At 35.8% G+C, this 15076-nt stretch overlaps 2 protein-coding genes across 2 annotated transcripts; one reads left to right on the top strand and one right to left on the bottom strand.

The window, feature by feature from the left end:
- The first annotated feature begins 911 nt into the window (after positions 1-911).
- Positions 912-1877, top strand: LOC141490366 (olfactory receptor 52N4-like). The gene has a single exon (XM_074190469.1). The coding sequence runs from the start codon at positions 912-914 to the stop codon at positions 1875-1877; it is 966 nt and encodes a 321-aa protein (XP_074046570.1).
- An 11636-nt stretch (positions 1878-13513) lies between these two features.
- LOC141490350 (olfactory receptor 52P1-like) lies at positions 13514-14523 on the bottom strand. Its single transcript, XM_074190468.1, has one exon. The coding sequence runs from the start codon at positions 14512-14514 to the stop codon at positions 13555-13557; it is 960 nt and encodes a 319-aa protein (XP_074046569.1). The 5' UTR covers positions 14515-14523; the 3' UTR covers positions 13514-13554.
- Between the last annotated feature and the right edge of the window lie 553 nt (positions 14524-15076).

Here is a 15076-nt window from a genome sequence, read left to right as displayed (position 1 = left end):
AGATGTTTACCAGCTTGATTGAATCTTCTTTTCATGAAAAATATCTCTAGCATGTGATACTGTTAGCATTTTACTCACATTTACTTCTTTTAAATGTAATGTCAATTCTTTCAAACCCTACTACTCACACTCAAACCCCATTAAGCTTATGTATATTCTTCAATATTGTCTTGGTGAATAGGGAAGCCTGAGGAAAAGGAAAGAAATAGGGGAATAGCTGTCCTGTAGAGCAACACACACAATGTTTCTCAATTAAATTCAGTGTCTTATATGGTTTGTGGTATCCCAAAACAATTGCAATAGTAACATCAAAGATCATTGACCACGGATCATTGTAACAGATATCGTGGAAAAGTTTAAAATATTACTAGAATTACCAAAATGTGACAAGAGATAGGATGTGAGAAAATATTGTTGGAACCAAAAGACTTGCTCCATGCAGGGTTGCCACAAACCTTCAATTTGTAAAAAAAAAAAAATTAAAAATTCAATAATTGCAAAGTAAATAAAGCAAACATCAATTAATGATGTCATTCTAAATAAATTTATGTAATATTATTCTTATTTGTTGGTACACAGAGACATCTGCAGGCATACATTCTCTGGACTTAGGTCCTGAAAGTTATTTATTTATTATTTTTATTACATGTACACCAAATGGTAGGTTATGTTATACATAATACTACATATGAATGTGAAATGCAGAACTCCATTCTCTTGGTTCAAGCTAAAAATGCCTATATTATTACTGCATATTTTCAAGGTAATTATGAAATGCTATAAAAAAGACTTTGATTAATTCTTTTATATTGGAGATAGATAATGGAAACAGAAAAAGTTTTTTTTTCTCATATTCTCTTACACTAGAGGGAGAAAGCAAGACCAACCAAAAGAACTATCACATGTCCATCATGGAAAGGATCAATAGCACTACTCTGACTCCAGGTTCATTCATCCTGAATGGAGTCCCAGGATTAGAGGACATACATATCTGGATCTCCCTGCCATTCTGTTCAATGTACATTGTAGCCATGGTGGGGAACTGTGGACTTCTCTACCTCATTCGATATGAGGAGACTCTGCATCGACCCATGTATTTCTTCCTTGCCATGCTTTCCTTCTCTGATGCAGTAATGTGCACAATCACATTGCCTAATACACTTGGCATCTTTTGGTTTAACTTCAAGGAGATTGATTTCAATGCATGTCTGATCCAGATGTTCTTTATCCACACCTTCACAGGAATGACTTCTGGGGTCCTGATGCTCATGGCTTTGGACCGCTATGTGGCCATCTGCTACCCACTGCGCTATACCACCATCCTCACCAATCCTATCATTGCAAATGCTGGGTTCATCACATTCTTGAGGGGTGTGATTCTTGTTCTCCCATTCACTTTCCTTATTAAGCGACTGCCCTACTGCCGAGGCAATATCATCCCTCATACCTACTGTGATCATATGTCTGTGGCCAAGATTTCCTGTGGAAATGTTAAAATCAATGCTGTATATGGTCTCATGGTTGCCCTCTTGATAGGGGGTTTTGATATTTTTTGCATCACATTGTCCTACACCATGATTCTCCGGGCAGTGGTCAAACTGTCATCCTCCGATGCTCGACAGAAAGCCTTTGGGACGTGTTCAGCTCACATTTGTGCCATCGTGTTCTCTTATACCCCAGCTTTCTTTTCATATTTTGTGCACCGCTTTGGGGGTCATAGGATCCCCCACTCTCTCCACATTATCATGGCCAACATTTATCCCCTCCTGGCCCCAACTTTGAATCCCATTATTTATGGTGTGAAAATCCAGCAGATTCGGGATTGTGTTATAGGACTTTTTTTGGGATCCAAGGGTACTAAATCCCATAAAATATGAATATGAAACCAACTGATGAACTCAGAGAAAATATAATTCTCTATTGAATAGGGGGACTGAATGGTGTCTTCATCTCATTGTCTTGCTTGGGAAGAATTCTTCTTTGACTCTATTTTCCAAGCTCCAGCTTATCATGTTTTTTGACCATATAAAACCAATCTTAGAGGATAATGTGAAAACTAAAGATTATGGCATCCAGAGTGGTATAGGAGAATGGAGAGTAAGCCACTTTCAGTTTAATAATTCATCACCTCTCTTCTCAAAGTCCAGGTATTGTGTCAGCGAAATTATTATTGCAATGACTCTTTCTGAAAAATTTTCAAAAATTCTACTTTTTCCAATTACATGGAAAACCAAATTTTAATGTTTACTTTTAAAATGTTGAGCTTTATATTCTCTCATTTAATCTCTCTTCTTTTCTTACCTCCTTGAGATAGTAAGCAATTTGATATAGATTATACATGTGCAGTCCCACAAAACCTATATCCATATTTGCAATATTGTGAAAGCAAGAACATTTCTCCAAATCATGAAAAAGCAAGAAAAATGTAAAAAATTAAAATAAAAAGAAGTATGCTTTGCTCTGCACTCAGACTCTATCAGTTATTTCTCTGTAAGAATAGCATAGTCCTTCAGATTTGTTTTTTTGATAATTATATTGCTGACAACAGCTAAGTCATTCAAAATTGATCACTATACAATATCACTCTTACTGTATAAAAGATTCTCCTGGTATTTTTACTTTGCATCAGTTTATATAAAACTGCTCAGATTTTCTGAAAGCATATTGTGCATCATTTTTATAGCACAGTAATATTACATCACAATTATGTTCAGTCATTCCAGAATTGATGTATATCTTGTGAATTTTCAATTCCTTACCATCAACAAAAAATTCTGCTTTAAATAGTTTTATGCAAATAGGTTCCTTTTTCTCTTTCGTTTTTTTCTCTTTCTGAAATATAGAACAGATTGTGATATAGTTGGATCAATGAATAGTTTTATTTCTTTGGGCATAGTTTCAAAGTACTCTCCAGAATTATTGGATTAGTCCACACCTCCGCCAACAGTGCCTTAATGTCCTGTTTTCTTTCACACAAACGTTCCAACATTTGTCATTTTCCTTTTCTGTCATATTGGTCAATCTGATAGATAATGGAGTGACAGCTCACAGTCATTTTAATTTTCATTTTTTCTAATTAATAGGAATTTAGAGAATTTTTATATGACTGTAGATAGCTTTGACTTCTTCTGAAAACTCTTCTTATTCTTTAATCACTTATCAATTGAGGAATGACTTGTATTCTTTTAATTTGACTCAGTTTTCTATATGTTTGAGATAAGAGGCCTAATCAATGAGACTTGCTATTAATATTTTTATCCAACTTTCTATCTTTTATCCATCTTCTAATTTTGGTTGCATAGGTTTGTTTTTGAAAAACCTTTAAAATTTAATATAATTAAAATTATCCATTTTGCATCCTGTAATTCTATCTCTTGTTTTGACATAAATTCTTTCTTTATTCATGGGTTTGACTATCAATAAAGTAAACTATTCCATACTCCTCTAATTTGCTTAGGCTATCACCCTTTATGCCTAAGTTATGTACCTATTTTGACCTTATTTTCATATATAGTGTAAGATATTGGTCTACCCCTAGTTTCCAACAAACTTTTTTCCAATTTTCCACTCTTTTCATCAAATAATGACTTCTTTATTCAAAGCGTGAATCATTGTATCTATTAATTATATAATTATGGTCACTTTTTACTTTATATCATGCACTTAATCTATTCCACTGATCCACTACTCTTTTTCTTAGCCAGTAGCAGATTGTTTTGATCATTTGAATGACTCAATGAGTGTACAGTAATAACTGAAAACAAGGAAAATTTATATGTACACAGTGGGAATATAAGAAAGAGAATAAGAGCCTACAGTAGATGGAAGAAGGAGTTCATTTTTTCCTTTGCAAACCATTACATATAGTTTAAAGTTATTGGTAATGAAAAAATGTCTATATCATTGCTTCGGGTATAAAGAGCCTTTTCAATGGAACAGATGAAGCTAAACTACCTAGTACTATCTACTCCATTATCTATTAACATTATACCATTGTCAATTAATAGTAGACTAAATCCCTTTCCTATTCATTTACTCTTTTTTTAGGTTTTTTTGCAGGGCAAATGGGGTTAAGTGGCTTGCCCTAGCCCACACAGCTAGGTAATTATTAAGTGTCTAAGACCAGATTTGAACCCAGGTACTCCTGACTCCTGACTATGCCACCTAGCTGCCCCTAATCATTTACTCTTGATGTAGCTTAACTTTTTTCCTTATAATTTTTTTTAATCATACTACTTTATTTAAAAGCTATTCCTCCCCAAATTTAATCTTTCTGGCATTTTTCTTATTCATCAAAGACAGTCTTAGATTTTTTCCCTTTTGGTTATATGTTCCTTCTATCTTCTTTATATTCACTCCAATTTTGAACCAGGGTTGTTTTTAATGAAATAGTGTTTTTTTTTAATTAAATAGTAATTTATTGAAATAGTAATTCATAGAGTTGTTCCTTGAATATTTCTGTCTTGTTGAAATTGCTGGTGAGATAGTGATGAGCAGAGAAATGGGTTAAATATATGCAATCTAATATGTATCAAGAGGATAAAGGAAAAGTCTAAAAAGTTCTTGTAGAATAAAATCAGAAGGCTAAATAATGAATCCAATCCCCAGTTCCAATTAAGATCATTCCATGCCCAGTGTGAAAGACTTGAGAAACCTTTAATTTGGAGTCTTGGCATATCAAATGTTATTATCTTCCAGAACCTCATTAGGAGTGACTACGTCTCATCACGGTAAATATCTTTTAATGTGGAAAGATCATTGAAGTTTGCCAGCTCTGAGACAAAGAGAGCAATCAAATGGAGAAGTGGCCAATCAATAAATCTAGAGATAAATTTTGATACTTAGCAAAGGGGTGAGTCTGAATTCAGATACAATGACTGAATCAAGGAATTTCCACATGGCAAGTACTTAAAAAAATGATTTCAGCAATATTATATCCTCTTTCGGCCAACAAAGTGCTTCTCCTAAAGTGCAGGTCCAACCATGTCACTCCTCTCTTCAATAAGCTCCAGAAGGCAGACATTTTTATTTTTTGGCATTCAAAATTCTACATACCTCGCTGTTTCCTACATTTCTAACCTTCTTATACTTTTTTTACTCATGTTCTTTTTACTCCAGTGACAACAATCTTCTTAGTATGGTACATACAAAACAATCTCATCCATGTTGGGTATTTTCTCTTATTATCCCCTGTTCTTGGAATGTTATTTTTTAAACAAATATTTTATTTGTTTTTCCAAATGCAAACAATGGTAGTTTTGCCAATAATTTTTTGCAATGTTTTGAATTTTACAATTTTTCTCCCTCCCCCTGACAGAAAACAATCAAATATAGGATATAAATTTGTAACCATGCTATACATACATCAAAATTGAATGTGTTGGGAGAATAGAATCAGATTCAAAATGAAGAAAGAAAATATTAGAGATCACAATTTATATAATTAATGAGACAGCTTTTAAAAATTGAATTAATTTAAACTCCATAGTTCCTTTTCTGGATATGGATGGTATTTTCTATCACAAGTCCCGTAAAATTGTCTTTGATTATTGTATTGCTGAAATGAACAAGTCCATCATGGTTGATCATCACCCCATGTCATTATTAGTGTGTATAATGTTCTTCTGCTTCTGCGCATTTCACTCAGCACCAATTCAAACAATACCAAAAGTTTCTTCTTGGTTACCATCATTTCTTCACAAATCACACCATCATCCTACACCTTGGTACAAAATTATTAGGAGAAGTCAGAATCTACTCAGTAAGTTGGAGTCCTTTGACATGATTTAAAAAAATAATAAATATGTCATTGTAATCCTGGTATTTTATTTTATACATTTAAAAATATAATGCTCAAAAGGGATTCATAGGCTGCCACAGTGGTCCACTTAATAAAAGTTCTAGAACACCTGTTCTAGTGACTGCCAAGTCTGTCCATAAAAAGATTTCTACCAACTATTGGGTCCCTGGAAAACCCCAAGTGTATTGACCAGACTTGGCTCTTATCTTATAGAATCTTCATGCTAGCTTTCATTCCAAGAATCTGAATGATACAAACCATGAAATTCTTCCAAGTAGTATAGAAATTGATTTCCATGGTTACTCCTCAAACTTATGGGGATGCTTATCTGTCCATTGCTGCTTCAGAAGATCAATAAGTATGTGGATCTCTTCTTTCAGATTCTAGAACCCTCTCCAGTAGCAGTTTCAAACTAAGAGAAAATTAGGCCAAGGAGATTGAAGTGTGAGTTTGTGTGTATATGAAAAAACTAGAACTTTCTAGAGAAAGGCCAAAGTGTGGGTTTTTGAGAACAACAAAAAAAAGCAGCTAGTTGGCTTTGTATCTTTCCATCTATTTCTGTGTGGAGAGAGACACAGTTTTGTCTTTATATTTTTATCCCATTTGGAGAGGATAGTCTTAAAATTGGACCTGGGTTTAGGGGAGTGAGATACTGATAGAATTTAGGTCTTTTCAGTAGAAACCCTCTAGGGATTACATGTGACAGTACAGTCCCAAATAGAGCCATCTGTATTGATGTCTAAGTTATTTATGCATTTTCCTCCTGAAAATGAAATGAGGATGGCAGTATGATAAGGGAGGAAAGTTAAGAGAAGGGGATCTTATCTAATCTAGGATTTTATAATGTGAAAAATTATTGAGTTTGTGTTAAGGACCATTGTTCTTATAAAAAATGATTTATTTGGACCCCCTACTCTAATCCAATCAGTATTAATCAGTTTGATATGATTCTATAGGAGCAGTGATTATAAATTCTGGATACTGGGTCACAGCGTTATGAATTGCCGATTATAAATGCAATTGCTTAATTAGAGGAAACTAACTAGAGACCTCCAATATTGCTTTCCCTTATATGGTGACCAAGCCCAGAGTGACAGAGGTGACTCAATTGTATGGAAAGTCATTCAACTTCTTTTTGTACTTCTAGATTACTCCCTCTTGTGAAGCATGAGCAAGTAACCATCTTATGACTATTTAGTCAGCAGAAATACTTCATAGTTAGTACAATGTATCTTGCCAATATAACATTTTTTGACTGAAGAATCATTTTTGGTACTTGAAGCAAGGTGTATCAAACAACAGGATTAGTCCTTCTAGAGTGTTTAAGTATCAGATCTGCTATCACGTCTTATAAAAATAAGGCCCTGGAATAAGGGGATTGTGAGAAAAATCTGAGGTTCACTTCATTAGAGGGGACTATAGTTCCTTTAATAAAGTACCATTGATTTAGAACTCTGCCTCAATGGTTTTTTTTGAAGAATGGACAATTATTATCCCCACTTTTTTCACATTGTTTAATAGTGATTGAAATTAGTCCATCTAATTCAAGAAACCTCAAATTTAGCATGACTACCTGACAATTGTCAGTAGTGCTGGTCAATTCTTAACTCTTAGAGATGCTAGAAATGAACTCAGAGTTACACTAAAGTTTCTTTTCCTGCTTCACTATTCTGTGAAAGTGACCCCCATTTTCCAAATATTATTCCACTTGACCTTTCATCTTATCAGGTTAACCATGCTGGAAAGACTTCAAATAGGGGAATGGCATTAAACTCTGAGTCTGGCATCTAATTTCTCTAAGTTCAGAGAATCTCAGCTTAGTCTAAGGGTAATGATTTTTTTTAATGTACAACAGTATTTGTTGTATAGCAACTACATCTACTGAATGTAGTGGGAAAGAATAATGCATTACTATCTGTGTGACCTTGAATAAATGATTTAATCTTTTTTGGGGCCTAGTTTCTCACCTATAAAATGAGTGAGGTTGATTTCCAGTTCTAAATCTCTGAGCATACTGAGATATGGATACTGAAATTGATGAAATCAGGATCCTAAAATGAGCTATATTTTCTAACATCTCATCAGTCTAGATACTCTATTGACTGACCATTTGAGCTATCTGTAGTACAATGGGAGTTGTTATTTATAACAATGACCCTAAAAATTGTCTGCTCACCCAACCATGGCTTGATTACCATGGCAGTGAGGGATCACAGGGAGGAATCCCACCCTGTGACTGAAACACAAAAAAATGTACAAAAACTTCTTCAAAGAATATTCCACTCATTATCAATGCATGAAATATATACATATGCATATATAACACAAAATTCAATGGACCTGAAAGATGAACAGCTCTTGCTGCAAGAGAACTCAGCAGGTGTCATGTCCAAATAGAGTAACAAGTTTGGTAAATGAAGGGCATTTAACTGAAGTCAGAGGATACATATTTTCTTGGAGTGACTTCAGTGAAGTCACAAAGTTAAGGTTAGTAGTTAAAGAGTAAAATTTTCAATCAAAACTAATCTAGTCAACAAGCTTGTATGTCTACCAAAACGAGTAAATGATAAGTTCATGAAAATTAGATTGCTACTTGTAAGAAAACACAAGGCCACTATCATCGGTGCCTATGCTCCTGCCATGATGAACCCTGATGAGGTCAAAGAAAAAATTTTAAATGACCTGGAGACTGTAATCATTAATGTATCAAAAGAGGACAAATTTATAATTCTGGGTGACTTTGATGGTAAAGTAGGCTCAGATTACAAGATATGCCAGGGAGTCTTTGGAAAAATAGAATTGGAAACAGCAGCAACACTGATCATTTACTAGTGAAGATTTTTGTAATCTCATGACATTCTTTCTGCCTTCTGAATGTACATTCACCACAAATATTGTCATCTAATAGACTATGTAAGGAGAAGAGTCAGATAGGATGTGAGAGTGATAAAGGCAGTGTGTAGTGCAGAGTGCTGTACTGATTATAGACTCATCCTCTCCCAGTTAAATACTCAAATTCAACCAAAGGGGAGGGTCCAAGGCAAAATGACTAGTGGAAAAAGTATTTTCAAAAGATTAAAGTGCTTCTCTGAGTGGGAATAGTTTGTCAATGACTTGGAGGGAAAGTTGAGCCAAAATACATTTGGCAGCAGTGGAGCAGAAAAGGATTGGGCATCTTTCAGAGCTTTGACCATACTGCATTTGCTCATCTGGGTCAATACACTAGCAAACATCAAGACTGGTTTGATGAAAATTATGGAGAAATACAGAAGCTGCTAAATGAAAAATGAGAAATCCACAGAATTTGCCAGCAGAATAATTCATCCATTTCTAAGAAGGCAGCATTTAATTTCATCAAAAGTTAAGTACAAGCGAAGTTTAGAGAGATTCAAGATTCTTGACTCAGTAAGAAGGCAGTTAAAATTCAGTTTTATTTGATCCTTCCCCTAGAAGATGGTCACCCCCTGATAGTCAGTATAGTTTCAGAAAGGGCTCAAGAGCAGTTGTTATGGTGATTACAACCAGAAAACAGGATTAAAAATTCCAGGAGCAGAACAAGAGGTCTATATATAATATTTATAGATATGACATTTGATACCATCAGCTGTGAGGGCTTATGGAAAATTATGTCAAAATTTGGCTACCTGGAGAAGTTCATCAGTATTTTATGCCAATTTCATGATGGGGTGTATGCCTGGGCTCTGGATAGTGGATGATGCTTTTGTGATTTCCTGACCCCCAACGGAGTGAAACAAGAATGTGTCCTTGTTCTCATGCTTTTAAGCATGATGATTTCAGTGATGTTATCAAACACCTTCATTGAGGATGAATGCAACATCAAGGTCAACAACCATAGTGATAGTAAATTCTTCAATTTGAAGAGTCTGCAAGCCAAGACCAAAGTGGAGGGGGTGTTGGTGCCTGATTTTCTGTTTTGATAGAAAGAACCCATTAATTGACCTTGCTATATAATCAAGAGCTCATGAAATGTTTTGCCTTATGTATATAATTGCTCTTACATGTGATATAATTTTATCTCATCATCAGGGTAAGGACTGAGAGTACTGATGTGTTTCTTTCAGAAGACCTGGAACAATCTGTGGACAGGAGTTGAGCAGGTTTCCAATCAAATGAGTTGAAACCCTAATAGAAGATACATTTTCATTGGAAAAAATTATTGGGGAGAAGAGGTAAAGGAACTAAAGTTGATTCATTAATCATGATTAAGTGACCTATATCTCAAAAATATATAAAAAAAACAAACATCTACTGGGCTAATGAAAGAACTGTACTATCTAGAAACTATTTTTGATGATTAAGAGTGTAAGTTTGTAAAAGATTATAGAAGTTTACATATATAATCCCTGAATATTCCATCTCAGAAGGGAGTATCCTGGAAAAGTTACCTCAGGTTTGAGGTACTCTCTTGGTCCTTTGACAAGAGAGAACCAGCAGAAAAAGGTATGCTTGCCTCTCACCAGTGTCAGGTAAGTTTCTGTTATATGAAGTCCAGAAAAAAATGTAACCCAAGGCACATGGGTATCTCTTACACAATTCAGCACTTTTGCAGAGAGGGAAGTTACTAAGCAAAATCGATTGATCTATATATCAGTACACATAAATATATAAATTTATGTCTATTGAGAAAATATAAACATTAAAATTTTAGGAATTCAACATTGAGTGGACCCAAAAAACAAAAGTGGGATCTCAACATACCTTGCAGCCATATACCTTCCAGTGGAGTGTCTCAGACCTGATCTCCACTGAAAACTTTTGGGTTAGGCAGTTTCTAGTCATATAAAGCTAGATTTATAAAGTATAACAATTGATAAATTTTTTGAATAAGAAAATAAAGCATTTTTATATTCGCAAACCTTCATAAATAGGTTTGCTTTTTATCAACCAATCAGAAGGTAATATTAAAATCAAAGCCATTTAATCAAATATGATAAAAAATAAAATGACAAAAAATATCTCCCCTACCCCCATACATACATAAAGTACACTTCTATATGTAGCATGCCATCCATGAGGAGGGTACTCACAGAGAAAATACATGTAACCGATGACCACTCATGGAGGGTACATATAAAGGGAACTCATGTGACCAGAGCACATAGATAGCCAGGAAAATTCATACCTCCAACTTCCAAAACTATATGGTTGTTGGTTTCCTTTGATGATATCACCATTTTGTTGTTCAGCTGTGTCCAGCTCTTCAAGACCTGTTTGGGGGTTTCCTTGACAAAAATATTGGAGTGGTGTGCCATTTCCTTCTCTAGCTTATTTGATATATGAGAAAACTGTCAAACAGGATTAAGTGACTTACCCCATCGATTTTTTAAAGTATCTAAAGCCAGAGTTGAATGCAGGAAGATGAGTCTTTCTGTTCTATCTGTTGTATCACCTAGCTTTCCCAAGTCATACTGCTCTCAATCCTGGTGCTGATGACTGAACCACAGTTTTATCTCCTCTCACATGTGAACCTCCAGGAAAGTTATCACAAGACTGAGACCTGATCAGTGCTCAAAACCAAAACTCTAGGATCCTACATAATGACTATTAAATCTCTGTTTTCTTCTATATGCCTCATCTTTGTTAAGTGTCTCTCAACTGTTTTCATAGCCATTGATTCTCTCCATCAACTTATTTATTTCAAAGTCATCATCTGATCATCTTTTTTGTTTTAGGGTAAAGTAAGAAGACTAGCAGTTCTTTTAGTGCATATCTAGATAAATTAGAATTATTTAAGTTAAAGTTAAATTTATTCTTTTGACAGCTTTTAACTTGTACTGATTTAAAATTCATTGTCCCTAAAAATTATGACTAAGGTTAACTCTCATTTAACTACCTTGTGGTTAGGACAAGGAGAAACTTTTCCAAAAATGCTTGCCATAACTCTTATGTGGACATTAGGCTATTGAAGCCATTTCATTTCCAAGATTCTCTGTAGCCCACACTATTATTATTAATTTGCCATTTATATCAATTGACAGAAAAGGAAAAAAAAAACAACCACCTTGTTTAGGTGATCTATTCTGGACATCAGAACTCTTCTGAGTCTTACTACACACAGAAAAGTTTAAAAAGATGAATGTTAAATGATCAGATTCTATATAAGCTGAGGAATTTCTGAATGTTGGGTCAGAATAAAATAGAAAGACAAATCCAGCAAGACTAGATATACTAGTGTCAAAAATACAGTGAGGAGGAATTCAAACTTCTTTATTAAAAGAAGCCCTTATCCTGCCTCAGATGCTTAATAATTACCTAGCTGTGTGGCCTTAGGCAAGTCACTTAACCTCATTTGCCTTGCAAAAAACCTAAACAAAAAAAAGAAGCCCTTTTGACTCTCTGTGAAGATTGAGAGAAATAAGCTTCCTAGGTAGTCTAGTGAAAATTAACCATCTCTATATTTTCTTGGTTTCTTCAAAGAATGACTGTGGGGATAATTCACTGACTGCATGTAATTTCAATAACTGATAAATTGTAAATACTTAAAAATTATTTTTCCCTTCCTTCATTACTTCCTTCCTTGTGCTCTATGTATGTGTATGGATGAATGCACATTGGTATGAATATTTGTGTAAGTTAGGAAGAATGTGGCCTTTCCCTCCATGGCCTCAGACATTTTATGAACATGCTATGATTTGGAAGTTTTCCCCTTGACACCCTACATCTGGAAAAAAATGTAGGACAGATATACTGGGTTGGTGTGTCCAATAAGTAGCCCCTGGGGAACATTCATGTGATCCTAGTCACATTTGTGGTTGTGTTCCTTGTTGTGTGGGTTGCATTATAGTCAAGAATGGGTATTGAATTTTGTATACAGTCCTTGGACAATGTGGTCCAGAAGACCTCTCTGAGAAAAACCCACACTTGGGGAAAGATGGATTTGTGTGTGTGTGTGTGTGTGTGTGTGTGTGTGTGTGTGTGTGTGTGTGAATTTGGGAAGTAAATACAGATAGTCTAACAGAGGACAATGATTTCATTCCAGAGGTCTTTTGGAGCTTTCACTGATAGTATTTATGTTTTTTCATGTTGGAGGTGAGCCAGAGTATAGTCCTGGGTCTCTATCTACAAGTTTCTGGACAAGTCATTTAATTTGTATGGAACTTAGTTTCTTCATCTATAAAATTATACCATTGGATAATGCCAAAGGATGCATTCAGAGTTGATACTCTTTGCCTGATGATCATACAACCAAATTGGATGACTCCCATAAGAACATTTCTGAGGGTAGACAGTACAGAAATGGAAGCTGTGGAGCATAGATGATTGATAGGGGAGAAGAGGAATGGACTTCTAAGAGATGCAGCATCAGAAGTATGAAATTGAAATGCAGGTGAAGATCATATGGATCAAGGGAGAAAGGTAGATATCTAGACCTTATGTCAAGAGAAATAAGTAGACTGAATACAATAATTCAAATAAATGATGTCTTAGTCCAGGGCACAAGAAAGAGAGCCTCTATAAGGTAGTGACACCAATAAGTAGGGGCAATCTGGGGATAGAGGTGGGGAATCTACCCTATGTGTACTTTCCTAAAGAGGAGAAAGAAGTGCAAAAGTAAACCCTTGGTTCGTGATTGTGGCCTGGGTTTTCTGGAATGATCCTGGTAGGCTCCTTTGAAGATGTTTTTTCTTTATTCCAAAATCTCAGCTAAGTCATTGCTTTCCCATAGTTTTTGGAAGTATCTCCTCTTGATGATGCTGATTTCTAATTATCTAACCACCTAGCTCCAAATCACCCTATTCCTTTGTCCCTGAACTTTGACTTCTCAAGAACACCCTAACTACTCGATCTCGAATCTCTTTGGTCTTAACTCCATAGACAATGGGGTTGAGTGCTGGTGGGAATAGCAAATAGACATTTGCCAGGAGAATGTGGATGTGAATTGGGACATGGTGGCCAAAACGATGGGTAAAGAAGGAAAAGAGGGCAGGTGTATAGGAGATGAGGATGACGCAGATGTGGGAGCCACAGGTTCCCAAGGCTTTAGACCTGGCTTCTTGGGATGAGAGACGAAGGACAGCTCGTGCAATGAGTGTATAAGAGAGACCGATACAGAGCAAGTCAACCCCAATAACAAGCAATGCTGCTGTCAAACCATATACACGGTTAGGTATAGTGTTCCCACAAGCCAACTTCACTATAGCCATATGTTCACAGTATGTGTGTGGAATCACATGACTGCGACAGAAGGTTAGGCGCCCAATTAGAAAGGGACAGGGAAACATCAGCAGTGAACCACGTAACACAGCAGCTAAGCCAATCCGAGCAATGACTGTGTCAGTAAGTATGGTAGTATAACGCAGTGGGTCACAGATGGCAACATAACGGTCAAAGGCCATGGCCAGCAGCACTGTGGACTCCATCATGCAGAAGGCATGAATGAAGAACATCTGGGCCAGGCAGGCAGCAGCAGCAATGTGCCCAGCCCCAAACCACAGGATGGCCAGAAGTTTGGGCAATGTGGTGACTGAGGCAGCCAAGTCAATGGTGGAGAGCATACAGAGGAAGAAGTACACAGGCTTATGCAGGGCAGGCTCAGTGGCAACTACAGCTAGGATGGTCACATTACCCACAATGGTAGCCATACCCAGGCAACATACAGGTATGGAGAGCCATAGATGGATTGACTCTAAGCCTGGAATGCCCAGGAGGAAGAAGACAAGAGGTTCTTGGATTGTGTGGTTTGAAGATATCATGGCCCTTTCCCAGGATTCTGGGCTCCCAGAAATAATCAAATATTCATCAAATCACCTGCAAAAATAGGACAAAGACATGAGGAATTAAGGGAAAGGAATAAGACATTAGAAAGTGCTAAAAGAGAGAGAATTGTCTAACTCTTATTTACTTAAACCTGTTAGAAATGTACTTGACTTCAAATTTGCATTTACCTCCAGGATCAGAGTCTATTGAGGATCTCAAAGATTATCTGACACAATCAGGGTCTCTGATATTGTCTTAAAAACTCATTCATTCACTCATTGAAAAATTAATTATCTAGAGACATTCTGCCATGGGTGCTATGGGAGTCATGCCCTGGACTTAGAGACAGGAAGATTTAAGTTCAAACATGATCTTGGATACTTATTAGTTGGGTGACCCTGGACAAGTCATTTTAACCCCTATCTGTCTCAACTTCTTCACATGTAAAATAGGAATGATAATAATAACAACCAACATTTATTTGGCTTTGTGCTAAGCATTATCTTAATTACTTTACAATTTTTATATTATTTGTTCTTTACAATAACCCTGAGAGGT

The sequence above is a fragment of the Macrotis lagotis genome, chromosome 1, assembly GCF_037893015.1.
Source record: "Macrotis lagotis isolate mMagLag1 chromosome 1, bilby.v1.9.chrom.fasta, whole genome shotgun sequence".
Taxonomy (NCBI): domain Eukaryota; kingdom Metazoa; phylum Chordata; class Mammalia; order Peramelemorphia; family Peramelidae; genus Macrotis; species Macrotis lagotis.
This window is presented reverse-complemented; position numbering and strand designations above follow the sequence as displayed.

Bases quoted from the DNA above. Each gene is read 5' to 3' on its own strand.
- LOC141490366 (XM_074190469.1), top strand. From the start codon at position 912: ATGGAAAGGATCAATAGCACTACTCTGACTCCAGGTTCATTCATCCTG.
- LOC141490350 (XM_074190468.1), bottom strand. From the start codon at position 14,514: ATGATATCTTCAAACCACACAATCCAAGAACCTCTTGTCTTCTTCCTC.